The sequence below is a fragment of the Vombatus ursinus genome, unplaced genomic scaffold (assembly GCF_900497805.2).
Source record: "Vombatus ursinus unplaced genomic scaffold, bare-nosed wombat genome assembly UNPS02009062.1, whole genome shotgun sequence".
NCBI classification, from domain to species: domain Eukaryota; kingdom Metazoa; phylum Chordata; class Mammalia; order Diprotodontia; family Vombatidae; genus Vombatus; species Vombatus ursinus.
The window spans coordinates 22231426-22243923 of record NW_020948840.1 but is presented as its reverse complement, the minus strand read 5'-3'; the positions used below and the strand labels follow the sequence as shown (position 1 = coordinate 22243923).

General features: G+C 40.8%; 1 protein-coding gene across 1 annotated transcript; it reads right to left on the bottom strand.

Annotated features, from left to right (window-relative positions):
• Positions 1 to 4085: 4085 nt before the first annotated feature.
• POMC (proopiomelanocortin) lies at positions 4086 to 6993 on the bottom strand. Its single transcript, XM_027850347.1, has 2 exons — positions 6853 to 6993; positions 4086 to 4733 (listed from the first exon to the last, which is right to left on the bottom strand). The coding sequence occupies exons 1-2, from the start codon at positions 6982 to 6984 to the stop codon at positions 4086 to 4088; spliced, it is 780 nt and encodes a 259-aa protein (XP_027706148.1). The 5' UTR covers positions 6985 to 6993.
• Between the last annotated feature and the right edge of the window lie 5505 nt (positions 6994 to 12498).

The window sequence follows — 12498 nt, the reverse complement described above, 5'->3', positions numbered from 1 at the left end:
AGGCCTGGGTTCAAATCCTGCTTATAAGATATATGACCTTGAACAAGTCATGAGATCATAGATTTAGAGCTGGAAGGGACCTTTGAGGCCCAACTCATTTTACAGATGAGGAAACTGAGGCATAAAGAGGCTCAAGGGATCCTACAGCTAGCAACTACCTGAGATAGTATTTGAATCCAGGTCTTCCTGACTCTGAAGTCAAACCCTCTATTCATTATGCAGTACTGCCTCTCTGAGCCTCAGTTTACTCATCTGTAAAATGGGTATAACAGTGGCACCTTCCTCACGGGTTGTCCTTGTGAGGATCAAATGAGACTATATCTATATACGGCTTTGCAAACTTTTAAGTATCATATAAGTGTGTTATTATTTCTCTAAGCCTTTTAAAGTTCAATCAGTACCAGGACAGCCCAGGGATTGTTTTCTTCATCCTCAGTACATGATAAACTACCACCTTGTCCTATCTTATGCTTCTTATATGAAACTGGGGAAATTGATTCAACATTTTTATCCACTGAAAAAAGAAATAAAAAGAAAAAAGAAAAAAAAAGAAATCACCACCAGGAAAGCGGGCAACCAGTATGATTGAACTGGGGTAGAAGGAGGCAGAGTCACCTTGAGCCCTTTAAAGGCCTTGGTGATGGAGATGGGAAGAAGAGTTGTGGATTGATGAGAGCCTGTGTCAAAGGTTAGGACTGGAAGGGGATCTTAGAGACCATCTAGACATAGTATCCCAAAGGGCAGCCTGGCAGTGTGGAAAAGGCATTGAACTCTGGCTAAGCCAAATATGCCCGTTAGAATTGGGGCAAGTCACTTTACCCCAATGGGCCTGACTTTCCTCATTTGTAAAATAAGAAGGTTGGACTACATGGCATCTGAGGCCCCTTTTCAGCTTGCAAACTATAAGCCTACGTACCATTTTGCATACACAAGTCTTAGTATTAGGAACTTGGCATTTGAGGTACTGGAACAGGATGATATCAGGAGAATAATTGTAGTTGACACCGAAAATTTGCAAAGCCCTTTATATCCAAGGGTCTCCTAGAGCCAGTTTGAATCCCCATTGTTAAAATGTTCAGTGTGAGCATTTATACCTTGGAAACTGGCAAATATTGCAAATCAAGGTTTAATTTGTTGTTTTGTTGATTATCATTCTAGACTTTAAAAAAGTGATGGAGAAAATTTTAATATCAAAGATTAAACTTAAACGTGTGTCTTGCAAACAGTTTTCCCCAGAGGGAGTCAGTCATTAAATATTTCCCAGCACACCCCTGGTTACATCCATTATCCTATTTGAGCTTCATACTAGCCCCTCATTTAAGAAGATGGGTATTTTAGGTATCACTACCTGCATCTCACAGATAAGGAATTGGGACCAGGGAGATTAAATAACTTGTCCACAGTGATCTAGGCAATAACTGTCAGAGGCAGGATCTGAACCCAGATCTCTCCTGATTCCAGGCCAAGCTGCTTATAGGTTACAGTGGTCTCTTCTTCTACAACGCTTCTATTAGACAGTGCCCAGCATGCTTAATAACTGCTTAATAAAAGTGCTTAATAAATGGTTGTTGATTAATTATCTACATTATTGCATTGGTTTTGTTTGTGCAAATTTTCTAAAATTCTATATAATCAAAATTATCTATTTTATGTTTTGTAATGCTTTCTATCTCTTGTTTGGTCATAAATTCTTCCCTTATCCATAGATCTGACAGATAAACTATTCTATGCTCTCCTAATTTGTTTATGGTATCACCCTTCATGTGTAAGTCATGTACCCATTTTGACTTTATCTTGGTATACAGTGTAAGATGTTGTTCTGCTATACTGTTTTCTAGTTTTCCCAGCAGTTTTCGTGAAATAATGAGTTTTTGTTCCAAAAGCTTGAATCTTTGGATTTATCATATAACAGATTACTGTGGTCGTTTACTAGAATGTAATTTGTACTTAATCTATTCCACTGATCCACCACTCTATTTCTTAGCCAGTACTAGATTGGTTTGCTCATTACTGCTTTATAACAGTTTGAGATCTGGTATGGCTAGATCGCCTTCCTTCACATTTTTTTTTCATTGATTCCCTTGATATCCTTGACCTTTTGTTCTTTTGGATGAATTTTGTTATTAATTTTTCTAGCTCTATAAAATAATTTTTGATAGTTTTATTGGTACAGCACTAAATAGATAGATTAATTTAGGCAGAACTGTCATTGTTATTATATTAGCTCAGTCTACTCAGGAGCAATTGATATTTTTTCCAGTTGTTTAGATCTAACTTTATTTGTGTGAAAAGTGTTTTGTAGTTGTGTTCATATAGTTCCTGGGTTTGTCTTGGCAGATAGACTCCCAAGTATTTTATACTGTCTACAGTTATTTTAAATGGAATTTCACTTTCTATCTCTTGCTGCTGGGTTTTGTTGGTAATATGCAGAAATGCTGATGATTTATGTGGGTTTATTTTGTATCTTGCAACTTTGGTAATGTTGTTAATAATTTGAAGTAGTTTTTTAGCTGATTCTCTAGATTTTCTAAATATAACATCATGTCTTCAAAGAGTGATAGTTTTGTTTCCTCATTGCCTATTTTAATTCCTTCCATTTCTTTTTCTTCTCTTATTGCAATAGCTAACATTTCTAGTACAATATTGAATAATAGAGGTGATACTGAACATCCTTGCTTCACCCTTCATTGTATTGTGACCAGTAGTTTTGGAAGGACTCCAATTCAGAGATAAGGGGCACCAAGGCCAAGAGTCAACAAGGTCCATTGGAGAGATGTAGGAGTTAGAATTTATTTATATTCTGGCTTGGATTGATTGCTTATTGTTTCGAGGATCAGCCCTATCTTCTCATGAGAATGTAAGTTCCTTGAAGATTGGGAGATGGTCTTATTGTTTCTCCCCCATACGATTGGTGAGTGATTGACCAATTGCAGGACCTACCCAGATGTCAGGATACCTTGTGGTCTTTTTCTAGCTCTGACTTCAATTGCTTTGTCTCTTCTCATCCCTATGACTTCCCATTCCATCTAATTGTTCATCATCCCTACGATTTACCCGAACTAAACATCCTTCCCTCTCCACCACTACTTTCTATGTGTTGTCTCCTTCTCTCAGAATGTAAAGACCTTAAGAGCAGACTGTCTCTTTTTTGTATTTGTGGCCCCAACCTTAGCATAATGATTGTCATATAGCAAGTACCTAACAAACCATTCATTCATTCCCTTCTCTGGCCTTTAATTTTCTTTTCTCAGTAATAAGACTGCCTTTCTCAGATTGGGTGTAGTATGATATTTGCAAAGGACATTTGAATCCCTCAGAAGAAAAGTAAGCTAATGTAAGGTGATGGCAGAGTTGTAACTAAGGTTAGGTGATAAGTACTTTTCCTCAGGTCATTGATAATTGGAGGGCACTGAGAGCATTTGTCAGGTGATCTCTCCCCTACCTGGGCTGGCCCTGCCCTACTCCCTTTCCAGGGAGTTGTCTCTTAATATTTTGAGATCTGAAGTCTCTCCTTCACCATTTGCCCAACTGAATGTGTCTTAAAATGTTTTATATAAGAGCAACTTGTTTATCCTGGTTGCTGAAAGTGCTAGTTAGAGGTTCAAGATGCTAGAATTCCAGTTCCTCTCTGGCATGCTAGCTGTTATACCAATGGAGATTCTACAAGTCTACTTAGCTCACAAAAATTTTTTCTCCCCCATGCATTTGCATCACCTTGTGTCTCATTATATATGAAAATATTGTCACCTGGCAGTCTAGAAACTAGCCTTTCCCTCCTACTGTTCTTCCTTTCCTATCTGTAAAAAATGGTGTAATATATTTGCTTTAATGAGTATTTATATTTTTTTTCTTTATACACATTCAAAGTCAGAAATCTAATGTGAAATCAAATGAGCTTTATTTCCTAAAGACAGACAGACAGTTTTAGCAGGTGAAGGCAAGGCTACTGAGGGTTTGACTATGTAGCACCCCAAGCCTGGGAAAAGGGAGATAGGAATGCAGGAGGGAAGGAAAGGAAGCAGAAGGGACTCAGGGGCTGCCTCCCTCATTGAAAACCTAGGGTTGTCCCTCCCCCAGCCCCTCCATTACTGCCCCTTCTCATGGGCATTCTTGACAATGGCATTTCTGAACAGTGTCATAAGAGGGGTATGACTTTTCTCAGAAACCATGAAGCCTCCATACCGCTTATTCTTATCCTTATTTTTATTCTTCCTCTTGGGAGGGGTACCCCACCGAAAATGCTCCATCCTGTATCCCCCTTCATTCTTTTTTTTGTCTCCACTTGGTCCTGGGGTATCCCCCACGTCATCATCAGTTAGCTCAGGAACATCAGAGAAGTCGATCTTCATGGAGAGGTCCCTTTTGAAGTCTACAGGGTAAGACTCTGCAGATTCTTCTTCCACCCCATTGGGAAAGACCTTCACAGGGCGCCGCTTTTTACCCACTGGCTTCCCCCAGCGGAAGTGTTGCATGGAATAGGACCTTTTGGCATCAAATTGTCTGGCTTTTCGGATCAGTGGTAGATCCTCTCCTTGCACCTCTTTGTCCTCTTCCCAAATTCCTGGAGAGACCAAGTCCAGGAGGTCCCCCTGCATTAGCTCTCGTATCTTTTGGTCCACATTCCCTTCATCACTACTGATGGTGCCACTGTAGATATCTCTTTGCTTTGTGCTACGTTTTAGGTCATTTGATCCATAGAGTGCACGGTCCAGACTGCAGGATTTGAGGCACTCCTGGTAGAGAAGAGATGGGAGTGAGGGCAAAAGATGGGTAGGAAGGGAGAATATCATACCACCGCATCTGTACGCAGTAGGCACTTAACAGTTCAACTGATTTCAATACAGTTCTGAATATGAAAAGATCAAAATGTGTTTATTAAGTGCCAACAATGTGCTAGGTAGACTCTAGAGACACAAAGCAAAAAAAAAAAAAAAGGAAAGAAAGAAAAGACAAAGAAATTGTCTTGAATTGACTGGATTTGAACTTCAAGCCTGAATTGGTGAAATAGGTTGGTATTGTGGTAAACATTCCCCCAGATTCAAAAACAAAAGAAAAATTCCTAATTCTAGACCCTCTGGTTCATGCCTCAGTTCTGATCTTATATTTGGACTTGACCTTTTTTCCTTACCCTGTTCCCATGTCAACCAGCCCCATAACCACACCACCTCACCCTGTGCCCACATTAAGCCTTTACAGCCTTCACCAAATATGAGACCCAATTTGTTCAAGATGTCAGAGACCATTCCCCACTTACCTTGCATTCCCCCTGTAGGAGATTTTGCATTTCACTCTCCCCTAGTCAGTGAACTATTGGGTAAGAGATAGGCTTCCTGGTAATCCCACCCTAGTTTGGGATGAAGAGACTAAAACCAGGGTTCCACATGGGACACAGAGAATAGGGACCACTTTCCAGACCCACTCATTGACTGAGAGATGTGATGCTGTATCCTCGAGTCACCCATTTCATGGAGGAACAGCCAGAGCCATGAACCAGAGAGACTCTGGGTACTCACCACAGAGGGGGACAAGGAAGAGCCCAATCCAACTCAGCTGGAGGGAATACCCCAGGCTAACAATTTAGAGTCCTAGAATTTTAGAATTGGCAAAGGTCTTAGAGATTAGTCCAGTCCCCTCATTCAGCAGATGAGAAAACTGAGTCCCTGAAATATTCAATGTCGTGTTTAAGGTCATATGACTAAGTAGTGACTGTGAAGACTAGAACCCAGGTTTCTTGGACTGTAATCCAGAGCCCTTCATGGTTAAGTAGACTCCCCAAAAGTGGAGGATGTGTTTGTCGGACAGCTATAGCATAATGGTAAGAGCACTGGACTTGGAGTCAAGAGAACATGGGATTACTTCAGGATTCTGATGTTAGCTGTGTGACTGTGGACAAGTCACTTAATCTCTTTGTAAAGCACTTCAGAAATGTGAGCTGTTATCACCATAAGTCATAAGGTCACAAGACTAAATAAATGTACAGATGGAAGAGAGCTTAGAGGGATCTAGTTAAGTCCCTCATTTACAGAGGAGGAAACTGAGGTCTGGAGAGGTTAAATAACTTGTCCAAGGTCACAGAGATACTAAGTGATGGAGGCAAGATTTGAACTCAGGTCCTTTGACTCCAAATCCAGGGTGTTAGACATGGAGTCCAGCCTGAGTTTGAATCTTGCCTCTGATTTGGTTGACCCTGGGAAAATCCTTTCAACTCACTTGGCCTCAGCTTCCTAATCTGTAAAATGGGGATAATAGCACAAGGTTTTGTGAGGGTCAAATGAGATAACATGTAAAGTGCTTTATATAAAAATATCAAGTATGCTTGCTATTATTACTGCCTGGTCTCTTTTCAAAGGAAAGGAAATGACATCTTGGTTTTTCCTTCCTCTAGAGAAGTTGCTTGGGGAGCAGGCAGGGGGGAGGGAGGAAAGGTGACATAAGGCCAGTTGAAAAGAAATAATTATTAAACTGAGAAATGGGGAGATGGGAACCTCTTCCCCCCACCAGGAATTGACTCTAATTATCTTAAGAGGCCCATTATGACATCTTAGAAAGCCACTGTTTCCAAGTAGTTCAAAGTGGGAGATATCCTATAGGAAGTATGGGAGATCAAGGAGAAGGTAGGCAGGACAGAAAGTAGGCTTCCTAACTTCAAACCCCACCCCCCATTACCATAGCAACTTCCTTCAGTCATCTGTATTTTCACTTTGATCCAGGCTAGATAGAAACTCCCACTTGACTGTAACTGAGTTCCCCCCTCTCTGAGTCCCTTCACTTACCTCCCTCCTTCCTAATAACACGTACTGCCCCTTTTCCCCAAACCAAGATGTCATCCCCCCCCACCCCGGTCCCACTTACATTGAAACTTCCTGGTGTCTCTTTATCTTTACACTGTCTGACGCTCAGACACCGATTATAAACCGACTCTGAGGTCTGAAACAGCAGGGCCATGAGCAGGGTCCCAAGACAGCTCCAAGAAGGCTTCAGCATCTTCCAGGATGGAGCTCTGCAGACACAAAGCACGGTTGGAGGCTTGCCCACAGGGAGTACGGTGATACTGACGAGTCACCAGGAAGGACCACGCGCCAACACTAACAACCTGGAGGGTTTAGAGCCCTTCAACTACATAATCCAGAAGTGACAGGAAGTAAAGGAAAGGGACTAAAAAGACCTAGGAGGGAAAGGATTTGTGCAACAAGGCACAGCAACCTGGGACGGAGGCTGGGAGCAAAGTAACGTATAGACACCTTAAAACAATTCTGGCTACCCCTTTCTTTTCCTTCTGCAATCAGATAGCCAGCAGCACATAAAGCTAGAAAGAACCAGGGAAATAATCTAATCCAGCACCCATTTTATTGAGAGGGGAAATGACTAGTTTAGGTGAACATGCTTAGCCAGGTATAGGAAAGCCAGTGTCATCTTTTGGAAAATGTGGGGTTTGGACTAGACAGGTGTGAATGATGTAAATGACTTAGAGGGGGCAATTACATTTTAAATCAGGAACTAGTTAACTCCAAAAAATTCCTACTTAGAGCCAAACGTGAGGGAAGATGTCTTTGTCTTTGTTTTTAAAACAAGAGGACTTTCTTGGTTTCCTTTGCCTACTTTCATCTGCACCTATTCCCCACTCATCTCCCCAAGTCAGAAAAATAGTTCTGAGTACCATGTTTCCCTTTGAGAAAGTTTGGCAGAACCAACCTAGAGTTTTTTAGCCTGGCCATGAGATTATGGGCAGTAAGAAATAAGACAACAAAATGACAAACTCAAAGTGCATTTGGCTCTGGAAAGGCTGTGCAATTCATAGAATGTTAGAGCTAGAAGAGGCCTTAGAAATCCTCTAATCCAACCCCTTTGTTTTCCAGATGAGGAAACTGAGGCTCAGAGAGTCCAAGGCACTTGCCCAAATCACTCTCCTATTGTCCCTATCCTCCTTGAGTCCCACCAACCCTTCAATTTCATTCAAATTCACATTTATCAAATGCTTATTGAGTACAAGGTAGGAAGTAGCCTGTAATATTAGCTAACAAAGATAGCACTTAAAAGTTTGGCAAAGGGGCAGCTAAGTGGCAAAGTGGATAGAGCACCGGCCCTGGAGTAAGGAGGACCTGAGTTCAAGTCCGACCTCAGACACATAACACTTACTAGCTCTGTGACTGGGCAAGTCATTTAACCCCATTGCCTAGCAAAAAACAAAAACAAACAAAAAAGTTTGGCAAAGTGCTTTGACAGATGCAGAAAGTGAAGCTGAGAGGTTAAGGAATTTGGCCAGGTTCACAAAGCTGGTAAGCATCTGGGGCAGGATTTGAACTGAGGTCTTCCTGACTCCCAGTTCAGCACTCTCTCCACCACACCACCTAACTGCCCTCAGTCTTAAGAAGACCTGAGTTCAAGACCTGCCTCTGTGATTCTGGGCAAATTGATTAACCTCTCATTGGCCCAGGTAACTAAGGGTATAAGTTGCAAAGCAGATACTACATATCGGCATCAGTGGAGGGAGTTTCCTCACTGGGAGTTCACCTATACTAATGAAACCACAGACCCAGTTTAAGAAAAATGTCTAAGGCACTGTGTTAAGCCTGGAGGGGAGGGGAATACAAAGATAGGAGGAAAACTCATAGCTCCTTTCCTCAAAGAGCTTCCAGTCTAATAGGGAGAATGCTAACCGTACAAGATGTTCGATGCAGAGTAGGTTGTGATGGGGCCAAGGAGAAATCCACAGTGCTCCAGTACAAAATGAAAAGGGGAAGGGGAAATCACCCGAAACTTCTGGTGGGAGAATCAAAGAACACTTCAAGAGGATGCAGCCTTAAAATCTTTCCACAAATTTAGACACAATTCTTCCCTTGCCCCCTTCCAAGCTTTGTTACCTCCTTGAAAATGTTTGTTCTTTATCGAACTACCCATCTTACGAGATCTTCAAGGAGAGAGACTTAGCCTCTATTCTTTTCTCTCTTTCTATACGTCCTCATAGAATCAGAGACGTAGAGCGGGAAGGGACCTCAGAAGATATCTAGTCCAACTCCCCTCATGAGGAAACTGAGGCCGAGGGAGGTGAAATAAAACTTTCCCAAGATGACACAGGTAGTAAGAAAGGGGCAAGGTTGAAGCCAAGTCGCCCGTTATTGCTGTTGTTCAATTTTTTTCCTACTCTTTGTGATCCCCATTTGAGGTTTTCTTGGTTTGACATTTCTTCTTCCAGCTCATTTTACAGATGAGGAGACTGAGGCAAACAGGGTTAAGTGACTTGCCCAGGGTCACACAGCTAGTAAGTGTCTGAGGCCAGATTTGCACTTAGGTGTTCTTGACTCCAGACCCGGTGCTCTGACCACTACACCCCCTAGTAGTCCCCCAGGTCACCTGACTCTGGAACTAGTGCTCCTTTCACTCTACCATGTTTTACTACCTGGCCCCAACCTCCTTTTCTAGACATAACCTTTCCTACTGCCTTACACAAATCTTCTGTTCAGGCCATATTGAGGTAAGAGAATTTTAGTATTGCCATATTTGAGCAGAAAGTCATCACTGGCAAGAGCTTGCAGAATTTAGCTGAGACACCCAGCTTTAGCTTAGATAATTAACTGATGAGTGATAAGAACTTTCTGGGTCATTTTTATTACTTTTATTTACTTAAGTTGAGCATGTCAAGTAGCTAGGCATAGCTCTGAGGTTAATAGCCGGTTTGAAAATTCCAACTTTATCCCTAGTATTTACTGGCTAGTTTATAGTTTCACTTGATGTAGTTCTTTGCCTTCTGCTATCTGTTCTTTGAAGTGTAAATGTTTACCTTCCTTTTCTGTCCTCTGGAAAATTCTATTGTATCCATCTTGCTTTGTAACTAAAACCTATAAAATGTTGCTGAAGCATGGCCCATGAGTTTTTGTGTCCCTTGGAACTATGCCCAGCACTTAATAAACTGGTTATTAGGGTGTCTCTGGGTAGCAGTAAGGGTGATTGACAGTAACACCTATCAATGAATCCTCAGACAATTTTTATGTCACTGGTTAACTCACTGCTTCCCAAACCCAGATCAGCTATTCCTACATCTTCAGCTTTACTATCCTTCCCATCTACAATATCCTCCACGCACCTCATTGCTTATATTAACTCTGCCTACTTATGTGGCCTTGGGCAAGTCACTTCATTTCTCTGGGCCTCAGTTTCCTCATCTGTAAAATGAAGGGTTGAACTAGATGACCTCTAATTCCTTCCCAGCTTGAAATCTATGACCCTAGGATCTATCTTTCAAGTCTTAACTCAAAAATGACCTCCATGGAATCTCCCCTGGACTACTCTAGAAGGAACTGATCTTTCCCCCATCTGGAATCCTTTCTCTTACTGTACCAGTTATTGGATATTTATTATTTAAGATCAAATGAGGTAAGTACAACTCGGGCTCTGTCCTGCACATCCTCCATGGTAGGGGTGAAAATTTTTGGTAGTATATATCTTGCCTCCCCTGGTATTAATGAGCAGGGCCATCTCTGTTACATCTTTCAAGGAATTTCATAAAGTACTGACACACGCTTGGGGGACATGATGAAAGCCTTCAAGTCAGAGCTTTGTTCAATCAAATCAAATTCTTTTTTAATCTGCAAACAATAAGTACAGTGAGATCATACATTCCTTACATCAGTTGTTTGATGGTGGAGATGTAGTCTACTGTAATATTACCAAAGTCTGCTTATTTCCTAATAATACTCTCACTAATACTCTCACCAAGGTCACCCATGATACATCTATATATTATTCTTGGGGGCAACTAGGTGGCGCAGTGGATAGAGCACTGGCCCTGAAGTCAGGAGGACCTGAGTTCAAATCCGGCCTCAGACCAAACACTTGACACTTACTAGCTGTGTGACCCTGAGCAAGTCACTTAACCCCATTGCCTTGCCAAAAATAAAAATATATATTATTCTCACAAAAATTTTTTATGGACAGGAAAGTAGGCAAATAGAATTATATCCTTCCAGTTGCCTTTTTTGAATAATAATAAAGTTTGATGTTTTCCCCCTCACAATCTTGGTAACTTCTCCTCTTTTAGATCACCTTAAGAATCAATCTTTTAATTCTCTCCCAGCTATATCTCTTCCAGTGACATATATTCTTGTTTTGGTACTCCTTTCTTTTATCTTCTTTGCTCTCTTTAATGCCATTTCTACCCCTAAAAGCACATTCAAGACTGTGATATTAGAGTCTAAGTAGGGAGGTTCTGTGATAGCCTCTATTCTGTTTTCCAAATGAATTACACTTTTCCACTTCAGCCACAGTCTGTTCACAAGGCTGTATGACCCTCATTTTATTAGCAAGCTCCCTGGTACTGTCAATGTTGGTTAGGGTGTCCAATAGAAAGCAAGATCATATAGAACTGTGGAACATACAGAAAAATTCCTAAGTCTTGACACCCTAGTACTTAGCCCCAGACTATACATAGAATTTGTGAAAGATTAGACTACCCAGCTTGGATTTCTTGAATGATTTAAAACACTAGTTATCGCTGTTCTAAGCCAGGCTTCAAATTCAGTCAGGAAGAGGTCTGAGAGGTGCAGCTATGAGAAACACATTGACAAGTTAAAAAATACTGGGTGTCCCAAAAGTCTTAGTTTCAAGCTATATGGCAAGATTGGTGGCATGGAGGGAGGAAAAAGAAAGGAAGCAGGATAAGAAGATTTGGAAATTATGATAAATAGCACACTACAGTGGGTTTGGTCTGGAAGACCTGGGTTTGAATTCTAGGTCTGACACTCTCATTCATTTATTCAAAAAGTATTAATTAAGCACCTACTAAGTGCCAGAAACTCCTGTGTTATGTTGGGCAAAGTACTTAACCACCCTGGATAAGTTACTTAATTTCCACGCCCTGCCCCATTTCCTCATCTGAAAAACAAGGACACTGAGCTAAATGATCTCTGAGGTCCCTTCCAACTTTGAATTTCCAGGATTCTAGAATATGAGGCAAATTGAAAACAGCACAACAAATAACAAAGCTACATTCAAAAGATTTGATTCAGGTGGAAAAATTGTCTAAAGTCCCTCTTCCACTCCAGCTCAAAGCTCTTCTTTATTCCCTACAAAGGGGAAGCTCACTTTAAAATTGGTGTTAGTCTTGTCTTGCCGACTAAATTTTAAGCTCTGAAGGTTGCAAAAGTGAGTTTGACTTCTAAAGTCAACACTTAATAAATATATGTTGGTTAATTGTAATCAGGTATGTTTGTTTACTTCTATTTATTTTTTACTTTACCTCTTCTTTACTTTATATTACTTCTATTTATTTTTTATACCTATCTTTCCAGTTGAAGAAGGTAATTGAATCAATAAAGTAAGAATTTATTGAACATCTACTATGTGCCAGACACTGGAGATACAAAGACAGAAATGAAACTTTCCCTGCCTTCAAGGACCTTACATTCTAACAGGGGAGATAGCATGTATACAAAAAAAAAACCCACAAAAAAACCCCCCAAAATAAAATAAATATAATTTCATTTGGGAAGAAAGTGCCAACAA